Below are 14,411 nucleotides of genomic sequence, written 5' to 3'. Positions count from 1 at the left end.
CTTGGCTATCCAGGCTCACTGAACAGTGCCCTGGAAGCACCAGCAGAGTGCGGTAGGAACACCGCTTCTCAGCACTGCGAGAGCCTTACAGGTACTGGCTCCAGGGAGGACTGCAGGACGCCCAGATCAAATGAGCAGGTCTGGGGCAGCTCTCCCTCTTCCTACCCTTCCTACCATGTGTGTACACAGAAAACCTCTGAGGATGCTCAGAGAAAGTGCCAGAAGGCGAGGATCAGGGCACTGCATGGGCCCTTTGGTTTACTGAGCTGAACTATTTATAGCCATTAAAAAAAATTAACTTGGAAAATAACACTCTCACATTTTCCTAAGCATAAAACCTGTGTGCCTTCTCCTAGCCGACATAGCACTGGTTTGTGAAACTGTGACAGGCCTGAGTGACAGCAACGGTGATTATGGCACAGTGGTGTGGTGGTTCTAAACAAGGCAAAAAGTTGCCCCATCGGGTTCCCGAATCAAATTCATAGAATCCCCCCGATGTGCATCTTTGCTGCCATCATGTATGGAACAGCTGTGCTGAGGGTACGAGTGAAGGCTGGCTGCTGCTCCCAATGTTAACACGCCACGGCCGCAGGAGTTTATGCTTCCCCGTCCCGCTTACGGCAGGAAGGGCGCTGGTAGGCTCAGGGAGACCTCAAGCGTGAGCACTCTGGGCACTCCCAAACACCAAGAGAAGCTATTTAAACACTCAAATTTAATCTTTCTCTTTGTCCATGGTCAAAAACCTAACTTATTAAGAGAAATTAAAGTCTGTGACAACTCAATGTAAATCTTGCATAAAACATTTCAAACCACATTTAACCTAAATACAGTTTAGTGCTGCCCCCTATGTTCTGTGAGTTAAACGACAAGGAGAAAGAATTTCAAACTATCTGGGCTTACCTGATAAATTCCACTAACTGTCAGTATGAACGGAGAAGTTACATGGATTGAGCACCTATTATGTGCCAGGCACTGTTTGATGTGTTTTAATGAGCATTAACTAAGATAATCCTTAAAACAGCCTCATAAAAGAGGTGTTATTATTTTCTTCATTATACAATTCACAGTAACTTAAGCTAAAACAGAATACACATGAAAATAAAACACCACGAAAAGAAACACACATAAGAAATAGGGATGAAGTTGCCTTTCCTTTCTCTGTTGCACGCACCCCTCCTTTCTTCTCTTCTTCTGGTGTTTGATACCCAGTCACACACAGTTGCCAGATGGCCATCTTTCTCTTCTGTTTTCAACACAAACAAAAACCTCTCAAGAGCTTAAAAATGCCTACTAAAACCCAGTGTCCTAGGGCAGGTGCTGTGGCTCATGCCTGTAATCCTAGCACTCTGGGAGGCCGAGGCAGGAGGATCACTTGAGGCCAGGAGTTTGAGACCAGCCTGACCAAGAGCAAGACCCCGTCTCTACTAAAAATAGAAAAATTAGCCGGGTGAGTGGTGGCATGCACCTGTAGTCCCCACCTACTCAGGAGGCCGTGGAAGGAGGATCACTCGAGCCCAAGACTTTGAGGTTGCAGTGAGCTATGATGATGCCACTGCACTCTAGCATGGGTGACAGAGCAAGATTCTGTCTCAAAAAAACAATAAATGAAAAACAAAAAGCAAAAAAAACCCCAGTCTCATAACTGGCTCCTGGCTTCCCATTTTCCAGTTTTTCTCATTCCTCCTGTCCTGGGTATCACTACCACACTCCTTTTCCTGAGAGAGCCCTTCCTTCAGCACTGCACCCCTTAAGGAGCTCTTTCTGCCTCTCAGGTAAAATGTAAATTACCAGTCAGACTATAAGGGGCTCCACATTATCATTCCAACCTCTCCAACCCAGGCAATTCCCTCCAAGACAAACGTCATCATTCCCTTTTCTTCATTCTCTTAAACTCTTCCTTCTCTTTCTCCTTCAAGGCCCCGGCTCAAAACCTCTGGAGAAACCACTGCAGCTATGGCCTTCCATCATGGATTTAGAATTTAGTCTGTGCCCCCAATAGGACTTCATTTTATAATTACTTTTTCATTACAGAGATGTAATGCACATTCCATAAAATTCACCCTTTTAAAGTACACAATTCAGTGATTTTTAGCACATTTGCAGGTTGTGGCACCATCACTACTATCTAATTCCAGAACATTGTCATCACGCCAAAAAGAAACTCTATACCCATTAGCAGTCACGCCACATTCTCTCCTCCCCCAGCCCCTGGCAACCACTAATCTGCCTTCTGTGTATGGATTTGCCTGTTTTTGGACATTTCATTGAGATGGAATCTTAATATGTGGTCTTTTGTGACTGGTTTCTTTCTTAGCATCAACTTTTTTCTTTTGCTTTTCTTTTTGCGATGAGGTCTCACTATGTTCTTCAGGCTGGTCACAAACTCCTGAGCTCAAGGATCCTTTTGCCTCAGCCTCCCCAGTAGCTGGGACTACAGGTGTGCACTGCCGCACCCAGCAGCATACACCTGTCAAGGTTCATCCACGTCGTAGCATCTATCCGGACTTTATTCCTTTTCACGGCTGAACAGTATTTCATTGTACAGATACACCACATTTTGTTTGTTGTTCATCAGTTGATTGGTATTTGGGCTGTTTCTACTTTGGCTCTTAGGAGTAATGCTGCTATGACCATTCCTGTACAAGTTTTTGTGTGGATGTATGTTTTAATTTCTCTTGAGTATATACTTAGGAGTGGATTTGCTGGGTCACATGGTAACTTTATGTTTAACTTTTTGAAGGACTGCCAAACTGCTTTCCACAACAGTGGCACCATTTAACGTTGCCACCAGCAATGCATGAGGGTTCCAATTTCTCTACATCCACATCCTAGCCAACACTTCTCACTGTCAGTCTTTTTTAGTATAGCTGCCTTAGTGGGTATGAGCAGTATCTTACTGTGGTTTGATCTGTGTTTCTCTAAACTAAGAGTGCTGAGCATCTTTTATGTGCAAATACCTCTCACACATCTCCACCTTTCCCTTCTCACTGTCACTGCCCCAGTCCTGCCTCACAGCTTCAACCAAAGATCCTTGCTGCCCCCTCGCCACTAGTCCCTTCCCTTCCAATCCCCACATCAATGCAATATCAGTTTTCATAAAACTAAATTTTGCAGTACTCTACTCATGCAGACTTAAAAATTAATGGCATTTGGAAAGCAAATCTTGGAGTTGTTTAATTAACAGTTTTATTCCCCCAAAACATATTACTATAAAAAAATTAAACTTACATTGATTCTTCCTTAGGGGCCGCCCTGGCCAGAAGGTCTTCCTGTTCCTTCATTTTATCTACAGCTTGAGCTTGTTTTTCAATTTCATTGAAGGATGTGTTCGCCAGTTTCTGGGCTCCCAAACTTCCTTTCTTGGCCCCAAGCTGGAAGATATATAAAGTTATAGTCTATCGAAGTTGTTTGAAAACTTTTGTAACTACAACTAACATTTACTTAGGTTTACTGCCTGCCAGACACTGACAAGCACTTTGCATTTGTTCTCTTGCTTAGCCCCAACTCTGAGAAGCTGGCATCATTATGGTCCTCCCTTGGTATCCTCCAGGTACCGGCTCCAGGACCCCCTTGGATACCAAAATCCAAGAATGCTCAGGTCCCTGATGTAAAATGGCACCATATTTGCATATAACCTAACTATATCTTCTTGTGTACTTTAAATCATCTGTAGATCGCTTATAATACCTAATACAATGTAAATGCTATATAAATAGTTGTTAATTCTGTATTTTTTCATTTGTATTATTTTTATTGTTGTATTATTATTATTTTTTATTAGTTTTTTCCCCCCCAATATTTTCAACCCATAGTTGGTTGAATCCGAGGATGTGGAACCTGAGGATGAGGATGTGGAGGGTTGACTGTACTATACCCAGTATACAGATGAGAAACTGAAGCTCAGGCAAGTTAAGCAACACGGCCAAGACCACACACAGCCAGTAGGTGCCAAGGCCAGGATTCAAACCCTGGACCCCGCCTCCAGGGACGGGACTCTAAAATGCGTCACTGTATCTGAAAGCTCACCAGATGACTACCCTCTAAGCCTCCCAAGATGTCACTGCTTATACAACTACGCAAGCAGCACAGAAATTTCCAGGGGGCTTTTGTTAATGTTTTGCAGAATTTTATCATAGACAGAAGAAATGTTAAACATTCATTCTAGAAAAAATTCACTAAGTATAATATTCATCTCTTTAAAGAAAACATAGACTTTTTATCAAAGCCACATTTATTATAATATGGCTCAAAATAAAAAACAAAACTAAAATGATAAAATGGCTTTTTAGTTTTAAAGCTGAACTACCAGACATGTTATACATAATTATGTAATACTCACTCCTTTTTTAACTTGATTTGGTTTCTTTTTTATGATAGAGGAAACTTCTGCCAAAAAATAAAAGTTAAAGTGTCAGACCAATAGAAATCACACATAATTTTTCTTTTTAGTGTATCTTTTAATTGTAAGATACTGTACATCATTAAGAGACTATCACATTTTTCACATTAGTTTGTCAGACCGAAGACTCAGCATGCAAGTGTATATTAGAGTAACAGAGCAAAGTCAAAGTGGAGTCCTCAGTGATTCCACGCAGGGTCCAAACTCAGAGAAAATGTATTTTTGAACACCACACTGAAGAGAAATAAAGAGCCTGGGCTTGCCCCATTCAGTATTTTCTTCAGGAGCATTTTTAAGTATATATTAGAACAAATTCTTCTATTAAGCTCTACTCTTCAAAACTTTGAAACTTACTTTACAATATAAAGTTAGCCAGGTATTATGTGTACATCTAAAGCAGTCAGTGACGTGCTTTTTCACCTTGGCTTATATATATATTATCATATTAGCCAAAGGAAGTACAGAGCATTCTGTTATTTTAGTAGTGCTACTTTCTAAATTGCCACAAATATATGGTGCTTTTAGAGAAGGTTTCTTAAAAATCATTTTCTGGGTAAATTTTAATCATAGATTATATACTCTGTTTTTAGAATGATGTTTAAAAAACTCAGCAAAAATAAAATCTTAGTTTTTTTCCACCCCCCCTTTTTTTTTTTTTTTGGCACAGGCTATTACTGTTGCAGTTCAAGACTACAGTGAGCTATGATAGCACCTCTGCACTCCAGCCTGGGTAGCAGAGCAACCACCTGCCTCAAAGAAAAAAATGTAATTAAAAAAATAAATAGGGAGGTTTGGGTAGTAATAAAAAAATAAATAAACAAACGAACAAACAAAAGCAACAACAGCAATCTTGGTTAAGTGCATAGACTGCTGCAGCTTATATTCATAAAGCTGGCTAAAATACAGCAACTTTTGCTTAATAAAATCTCATTAATAGATTCATGATGCTATAAATAGAGACACCTAGGCAGAATGCAAAGACAGGATTCACTTTTTTCTTTTTTTTTTTTTTTGAGACAGAGTCTTGCTCTGTTGCCCGGGCTAGAGTGAGTGCCGTGGCATCAGCCTAGCTCACAGCAACCTCAAACTCCTGGGCTTAGCGATCCTACTGCCTCAGCCTCCCGAGTAGCTGGGACTACAGGCATGCGCCACCATGCCCAGCTAATTTTTTTTTTCTATATATATTTTTAGTTGGCCAGATAGTTTCTTTCTATTTTTAGTAGAGAGGGGGTCTCGCTCTTGCTCAGGCTGGTCTCGAACACCTGAGCTCAAATGATCCACCCGCCTCGGCCTCCCAGAGTGCTAGGATTCACTTTTTTCTTAATGTGTCTCACTCTTTAAATCACAGTATAGGGTTTTGAGCATATTACCTAAAGCAGCTTTTGTTGGTAAATTGAGACCTTCCACACTTGGTCCTTCTTCTGGTCCACCTGAAAATTTAAAACATTGATATTAATGCAGAAAATATACTCATCAAACTTGCTCTTGAATGTATAATAATTCAACTTGCTCAATATTAATATATATCTTATGCAATTCTGTCAATGATCATCTTTCTTTTTAGCTCCATATTCTATCCTTCTAAGAATTTTGATTTAAAATTCCATTGAGGTAGAAGTATAATTTTTTTAAATTTCAGCTTATTATGGGGGTACAAAAGTTCAGGTTATATATATTGCCCATGTCCCGCCCATCCCCCCGAGTCAGAACTCCAAGCGTGTCACTTCCCCAGACAGTGCGCATTGCACTCATCATATAGTTATACCTCCATCCCCTCCCACCGCCATCCCCCCAAGTCAGAACATTCGAGGGTGACCGTTCCCCAGACGGTGTGCAACGCAGTCATATGTAGGTATACACCCATCCCCTCTCCCCTAGAAGTATAATTTTTATCCAACACCTTTACAAAATAGAAATGTTAGTGGTCCCTTCAACGAATATCATTCAGAATTCTCACCATCTGGTGTTTTAAAGTGACCTGGTATAAGATACCTAGAACAGGCCGGGCGTGATGGCTCACGGCTGTAATCTTAGCACTCTGGGAGGCTGAGGCGGGCGGATTGTTTAAGCTCAGGAGTTTGAGACCAGCCTGAGCAAGAGCGAGACCCCGTCTCTACTAAAAATAGAAAGAAATTATATGGACAGCTAAAAATATATATAGAAAAAATTAGCCGGGCATGGTGGCACATGCCTATAGTCCCAGCTACTCGGGAGGCTGAGGCAGAAGGATTGCTTGAGTCCAGGAGTTTGAGGTTGCTGTGAGCTAGGATGATGCCACGGCACTCACTCTAGCCCGGGCAACAGAGTGAGACTCTGTCTCAAAAAAAAAAAAAAAAAAAGAAAGAAATGTTAGTGGTCCCTTTAACGAATATCATTCAGAATTCTCACGATCTGGTGTTTTAAAGTGACCTGGTATAAGATACCTAGAACAGGCCGGGCGTGATGGCTCACGGCTGTAATCCTCGCACTCTGGAAGGCCGAGGCGGGTGGATCGCTCGAGGTCAGGAGTTCATGAGACCAGCCTGAGCAAGAGTGAGACCCTGTCTCTACTAAAAATAGAAAGAAAATATATGGACAGCTAAAAATATATATAGAAAAAATTAGCCGGGCATGGTGGCACATGCCTATAGACCCAGCTACTCGGGAGACTGAGGCAGGAGGATCGCTTAAGCCCAGGAGTTTGAGGTTGCTGTGAGCTAGGCTGACGCCACGGCACTCACTCTAGCCTGGGCAACAAAGCGAGACTCAGTCTCAAAAAAAAAAAAAAGATACCTAGAACATATGTGGACTACACACTCAATGTGTGTTAACATTTGGAAATTCTAGCACCAATTACATCAATGATCGAAACCTAAATTTTCAGTTGCCAAGAAATCTGTCCTGTGGTGTTTTTTTTTTTTTAAGAGACAGGGTCTCGTTTTGTCACCCAGGCTAGAGTGCAGTGGTGCAATCATAGCTCACTATAGCCTCAGCTTCCCAAATAGCTAGGATTACAGATGCGCACTACCACACCCAGCTAATTTTTAAATTTTTTGTAGAGATGGGTTATCACTACGTTGCCCAGGCTGGTCTTGAACTCCTAGCTTCTAGCAATCCTCCCCCCTCAGCCACCCAAAGTGCTGGGATTACAGGTGTGAGCCACTGCACCCGGCCTGCCCTGTTTTCCAGTTTGCCTAGCTTGTAATCCTTAAATCCTCAAGTGATCCTGGTTAGAAAATCCATTAAACCTTCATTAAAAATATATTTTGTTATTTTATTACTTTAAAAATAGGTAAACATAGTATATACATTCAATGGAATATTATTTGGCCATAAAAAGAAATGAAGTACTGAGAGAGATGTTACAACATGGATGAACCTTGAAAAAATTATAGCTATAAGAAGCCAGTCACAAAAGGCCACATATTGTATGATTTCATATATCTTACATGTCCAGATTAGACAAATCCAGAGACACAAAGTAGACTAGTGGTTGCCAGGGGTGGAGGGAAATGGAAGTGACTGAAAATATTCTTAAATTAGATAGTGATGGTTGTGCCACAACCTTGTGAATATACTAAAAACCACTGAATTATATATATTAAAAGGGTGAATTTTATGATATGTGAATTATATGTCAACAAAGCTATTATTTTTTAAATGTCAGCTCCAACAGTGGTTTACAATGAAACTCTACTGTTTCATTTTTATAAATATTTAAAAGATAAACTTTGATTAAGGCATTTAGATAGGCAAAGCAGGATGACTAAGCACAATGACATTTTGTAGAGAAAACAACTGACCACATTTACTGACACCTATTATGGGCCAGGACCTGCTCTGGGCACTGGAGAAACAGCAGCGCACAGGGATACAGAAGCAGAGTATTTCATGCTCCACATTTCTGTTTGTTAAAGTTCTTTTGTTTTCTCCTTTTCACTTTGTAATCCTTAAGTTCACTCAAGACTGCACTTTGTCACCCATGGCTGACACATGAAATTCTAGGTGAAGCCTCAGGCAACAGGTCTCCCTAATTAGCAGCTGCTTAACAAAAATTCTGGACAAACGAAAGTGCTATTATAGGTGCAAAAGGAAATGGAATTATAAACAATAAATCCTTTTAGGAGAAACTCTTCAGTTAAGAACGTAAATTACAGGAACAAAATCTCATTTTGTGTTTAATTACTTGGGTTTCTGTTAGTAAAACAAACTGAGACATCTGGAATTCAGAGGTTACACATATCTCCTGTGGGAAGTAACCTTGAATCTCAAAAACCTCTTCTGCTAATAAACTGTAATAGTAACAGTAATAGTGGTGGCTCACACCTGTAATCCCAGCACTTTGGGAGGCTGAGGGAGGAGGACTGCTTGAGGCCAGGAGTTTGAGACCAGCCTGGGCAACATAGTGAGATTGTATCTACAAAAAATGTAAAAATTAGGTGGGTGTGGTGGCATGCACCTGTAGTCCCAGCTACTCAGGAGCCTGAAGCGGGAGGATCACTTGAGCCCAACAGGTTGAGGTTACAGTGAGCTATGAGTACAACACTGCACTCTAGCCTGGGCAACAGAGTGAGACCCTTTCAATTAAAAAAAGAAAAAAAAATTTTTACAGTAACAATAGTCAAATTATTACCTGTACTTTCATAGGATATATAATCCACTGTTTCTCTTTGTTACTTAGGAGAATGTTGGAATTAATTCTTCTCTCTTTATAGATAATATTAAACCAATAAATGGCTCAGGTATATTTCTCATCTTAAAAAAGAATCTCTCCCTGGAGGAGTACACAGCTCAGTAGCAAGGACACACAGTGGACATGCAAACTAATGGACACAGTAACTTCCAGAACTGGGTGTGCTGTGCTGAGAAAGAAAAAATACATAAACGTAGTTGTGACTAGGAGAGCTTGCTGGCTGGACTTAAAGCTGAAACTCCAATAAGGAGGCAGCCCCTTGCCAATCAGGGGACAAGTGTCACATTCCAAGCAAAACAGAAAGCAAACACAGGAAAGAACCTAAGGGCCGGTGTGGCTGCAGTATAGCATAAAGCTAAGAAATCAAAAAGCTAAGCTCTAGTTAGAGTTGTATAAATGTCTTCCTTGAAGGCATCTAAGGTCATATGCCTAAAAAATGAATGTGAAAAAAATCCACAGGATCCAAATCATACACAAAACAGCCACATCAGAGTTCTTTGCATATTAAGGAAACAAGCCTTTTGTCTAGATATGAATTGCAAATGTTTATCATTTGTCTTCACTTTAAAGTACTTTTTCAAAACAGAAATGTTAATTTATCTGTAGTCGGATTTATTAATCTTTTCTGAGGTCTGAATATGCATAGAAGGGCTTTCCCAATCTAGGATAGAAGAAAAGCTTTACACATATTTTCTCCTAGGACTATCATATATTCATTTAAATCTTTGATCCACCTGATTTTACTCTGGTGTAAATAAAGAACTCTCCTTTGTTTAACTATTTTTTTCTAAAATGCCCTGGCACTTGTCCAAATTCCATTTATTAAATAACCCATCATTCTCCAGGATATGAAATGTTCCTAACCTGATCCACTGATTTGTCTACTCCCACACCAATAAGATGAGAAGCCAGCACTCTACAATCTGTTGTGTGATGGAAATCTCAGACAGTCCTCCCCTTACGCCTACAGTTCCACACGAAGGAGCGACTCCACTCTGGGAAAGAGCTGAACACTCCTCTCTCCTTGGACTCTTTTCTTGATAAACACTACTTACTTTCCAACCCCCTAGCAAAATCCTTGTCAGAAATTTTCTCAGTACTAACATCCAACCTGAAGTTTGGTGACTGTTCAGTCTTTCCTGTTACAGTAAGTTCCTTAAAGTTGTTCCAGGTTCAGTTTATATAAGCCAGCACTTCTTACGGTACCACATCCCATGAGTTCACTGCTTAGTTGTCCAAAGTTACATTTTTGTTGTAAACTCATACTAACGTGCTGGCTAACAAAAGACGCATGATTTTAAAGCAGGAAGAGCTGACTATTCATATCACATAAGTGACTTTTAATATGCAACTGATGTAAGTATATTTACAATAAATGTAATCTTACAATAAATTCACCACATGTGAATCATTAGGTATCAACTATTTATATAATAGTTTTTAAGTTGAAATCTTTTCTGATTATAAAAGTAAAACACACTCATTATAAAAGTTCAGGAACTTCAACACTGTGTCAAGCGGAAACTAAACCTCCTCAGTAATTTCATTCTTTACTTAACAACTTGGTGTGCACCTTCTAGAATATTTTCTGTGAGTATATGTTTATTTCTTTTTTTACAAAAAGGAGATAATATTCCATGTTCAGTAATATTTTTCCCTACTTTATAATCTATCATGGATATTTCCTCCTGTTAATATAGAAGGGTCTACATCTTAATTTCTAATAGTTTCATAGAATGGCACAGAATAGCAACATACGACAAGTCTAAGGACTCCACCTTCGCTATTTTCTGGAGTGGTTTCCATGGCCCTTGGTGTAAAAGAAGACAGTTCTGATGATGCTGATGCCCAAGCTGTGCCACTCACCTGAAGCAAGACAAGAAAAGTTGTTAGCAGACAAAGCAAGGAAACAGTCATAAAAAACAAATCAAAGCAGGCGAGAAACCTAACAATTTAAATAGCCCCCTTCTGAGTCCCTGCTTAGTGGGCTTAGCAGAAAGATAAAACATGTCTATTCTTAAATCTCTGTTTCCATGATCAAATTTCTTATTTTCCCTCTTTTTAAATAACAGTTTTATTTTGGAACAATTTCAGATTTACACAAAAGTTGCAAAGATAGTAGTTTCCATATGCCCTTCATCCAGCTTCTTCTAACATTAAAATACTTGTGGTAAATCTAAGTCAAAACTAAGAAATGATCACTGGTACAACACCATCGGCTAAACTCTGACTTCATTTCGACTTCACCAGCTTTTCTGTCAATGTGTTTTTTCTCTTCTAGGATCCAGTTCAGGATCCCACACTGTTCTTGGCTGTGATGCCTCCTTGGTTGCTTCTGGTTTGTGACAGTTGCTCAGTCTTTCCTTGTTTTTCATGACTTTGAAATTTTTGAAGGGTACTGGTCAGGAGTTTTGTAGAATGGTCCTCAATCTGGGTTGGTCTGATGTTTTCTCACGATTAGACTCAGGTTTGGGGGAAGAAAACCACAGAGGTGAGATGCCCTTCTCACATCATCATGCCCTAACACGTGTTAACCCTGATCACTTGGTTAAGGTGGTGTCTCCCCGTTTTTCCCACTGTAAAGTCATTGTTTTTCCCTTTCCATACTCTAGTCTTGGGAAGCGAGGCACTAAGTCCAGCTCATACTCAAGGGGAGGGGAAGTTAAGCTCTGCTTCCTGAAGCGGAGGTACAGTATATACACGCAGTCACACACCACATAGAATGTTTCAGTCAACGATGGACCCCATATAAGATTATAATGGAGCTGAAAAATTCCTAGCACCAAGTGACATCGTAGCCATAGTGATGTCCTATTGCAATGCATTATTCACATGTGGGGATGATAATGATGTAAAGAAACCTCCTGTGCTGCCAGTGGTATAAAAGTCTAGCACATACAATTATGTATAGTACCTAAGACTTGATAATGAACAACTATGTTTCTGGTTTATGTATTTATTAAACTGTACTTTTTATCATTATTTTAGAATATATTCCTTCTACTTATTAAAAATAAAAGGTAACTGTAGAACAGCCTCAGGCAGGTCCCTCAGGAGGTATCCAGAAGAAGGCATTGTTATCATAGGAGATCACTTCTAGTGGGACTGCCCCTGCCCCTGAAGACCTTCTAGTGGGTTAAGATGTGGATATTGATGATCCTGACCCTGTGTAGGCTTAGGCTAATGTGTGTGTTTGTTTCTTAGTTTTCAACAAAAAAATTTAAAACATAAAAAAAGTTTTTAATAGAAAAAAGTTTATAGAATAAAGATATAAAGAAAAATATTTGTACAATGTATTTGTGTTTTAAGCTAAGTATTACTACAGAACAGTCAAAAAGTTTTTAAAAATTTAAAAGTTATAAAGTAAAAAAGTTACAGTAAACTAAGGTTAATTTATTATTGAAGAAAGAAAAAAATGTTTTAATAAATTCAGTTAGTGTAAGTATAGTGTTTACAAAGTTTACAGTCGTGTAATGTCCTCGGCCTTCACATTCACTCACCTCTCACTCGCTGACTCACCCAGAGCAACTTCCAATCCTGCAATCTCCATTCATTGTAAGCGCCCTATATAGGTGTACCATTTTTCATCTTTTATACCCTATTTTTACTGTACCTTTTCTATGTTTAGCTATGTTTAGATATACAAATACTTGCCAATGTGTTACAATTGCCTATAGTATTAGTACAATAACATGCTGTACAGGTGTGTAGGAGGCAGTACCATCTAGGTTTGTGTAAGTACTCACCATAATGCTCAGAGTATCACGAACGTGCCTAACAATGCATTTTGCAGAACGTATCCCTGTTGTTAAGCAACACATGACTATATATGATTCAGAACTCTTCTACAAGGACGATTTGCCCTTCTTGCCCATTCATTTATTTATTTATTCAATCACTTATTTATATCGCTATGGACTTGCGAATATCTATTTTATTCTTCAGATTACAATCCAATACTGTCATCATTTATTTTGTTGTTCAAATTATTCCGGTTTTGCTCATTGGGAACTCTTTCAGGTTAGTTGCAAATCCTTTGGACAATGCTCCCATCCATTTTTTTCCAGCACTTCCTTACTTTCTAGTATTACAAGATGCTCCAGGCTCATCTACCGCCAGCATCCTCAGCCTTAGAACCTGCCACTTCTCCAAAGGTAGCCCTGGTTCATTTTCTTAGAGAATGGTATTTAGAAACCAGGATCTGGGTGCTGGTTATGCTTGTTGTACTATGGTGTCACTGTCTCTGGGTCCTCCTATTGGACAAAGCTAGGTAATCTATATATGTGTGCGTGTACTAATCTATGTGTACACATATATCTATAATTAGCTTTCTACCTCTGCATGCATGTTTGTACATATGTATACAGAGAGACTAAAATAAACATTAATTCATACTAATATCTCCAACTATAATCCACACTACACTGTTCCTATTTCTCCACTTTTTAGCTCATCATTTCTATTCCTAACATTTCTCAGCTACTAATCATGGATATTCTATATCTAATTCTATGTGAAACAACAGAAAGAGATCATAAGAGAACACTTTATCTTTTGTTTTCTGTTCCTCGCTCTTTTGATCACTATTTCTGGTAACCACTCATTCATTTAGTAGAGTTGGGATCTCTGTAGGTTGCCCAGGCTGGACTCAAACTCTTGAGCTCAAGTGATCTTCTTGCGTCAGCCTCCCTAGTAACTGGACTACAGGCACACACCACCACACCAGCTTTCTGATAATTATTGACTGCAATGATGATAAATGTGCAAATTATAATAGCAAAAAAAAAATATCAAGGTTTAGCAATTTATCCAACTTTATACAATTTTAACTTGAAAATTAAAGAACGGATTGAAGCAGTTCAGCAAATAGTGCCCCTGCCCTAACGAGACTGGGAGGAGGCAGTCGGCCAACAGAACAGCGTGAGGCTCAAAGCTAGAGGTCAGCATCTGTTACTGTAAAGGGCTAGACAGTCGATATTTTAGGTTTTGCAGGCCTTGTCATCCCTGACCTAAGCGATCTGGGGGAAATCCACAGAAGTACTGTGGAGTTTGGTGTCACTGCTGCTATCAGTGATGAGGATAATGAGGACAATGATACTTACAGCATTTACTGAAGGCTCACTCTGTGCTAGGTACTAAATACTTTTCTTGTATTAACTCATTTAATTCTCATGATAGCCTCAAGAGATGTACAATGTACACAGCAAAATCAGGGCACTAACATTCAAACCCCTATTAAAACCGTCTTCATTCTTTGTCATTTCCAAAGCTGTGAATTAAACTGTGTCAGACTACTAGTAATAATTTCTCAGCTTTCCCTGGCAGATAGGTATAGACATG

At 39.5% G+C, this 14,411-nt stretch overlaps 1 protein-coding gene across 1 annotated transcript in view; it reads right to left on the bottom strand.

Annotated features, from left to right (window-relative positions):
- The window catches only part of ARFGAP3 (ADP ribosylation factor GTPase activating protein 3), a 49,822-nt gene that overhangs the window by 19,615 nt on the left and 15,796 nt on the right, over positions 1-14,411 (bottom strand). Inside the window, exons 6-9 of the mRNA XM_045554742.1 lie at positions 10,850-10,937; positions 5,770-5,829; positions 4,340-4,386; positions 3,229-3,371 (exon numbers count right to left, since the gene is read on the bottom strand). Coding sequence (XP_045410698.1) covers positions 3,229-3,371; positions 4,340-4,386; positions 5,770-5,829; positions 10,850-10,937 — 338 coding nt within the window. The remainder of the gene's footprint in view (positions 1-3,228; positions 3,372-4,339; positions 4,387-5,769; positions 5,830-10,849; positions 10,938-14,411) is intronic.

This window comes from Lemur catta, chromosome 6 (genome assembly GCF_020740605.2).
Source record: "Lemur catta isolate mLemCat1 chromosome 6, mLemCat1.pri, whole genome shotgun sequence".
In the NCBI taxonomy this organism is placed as follows: domain Eukaryota; kingdom Metazoa; phylum Chordata; class Mammalia; order Primates; family Lemuridae; genus Lemur; species Lemur catta.
Note: the sequence above shows the minus strand (reverse complement) of the source record. Positions and strands in the feature narration are given on the sequence as shown.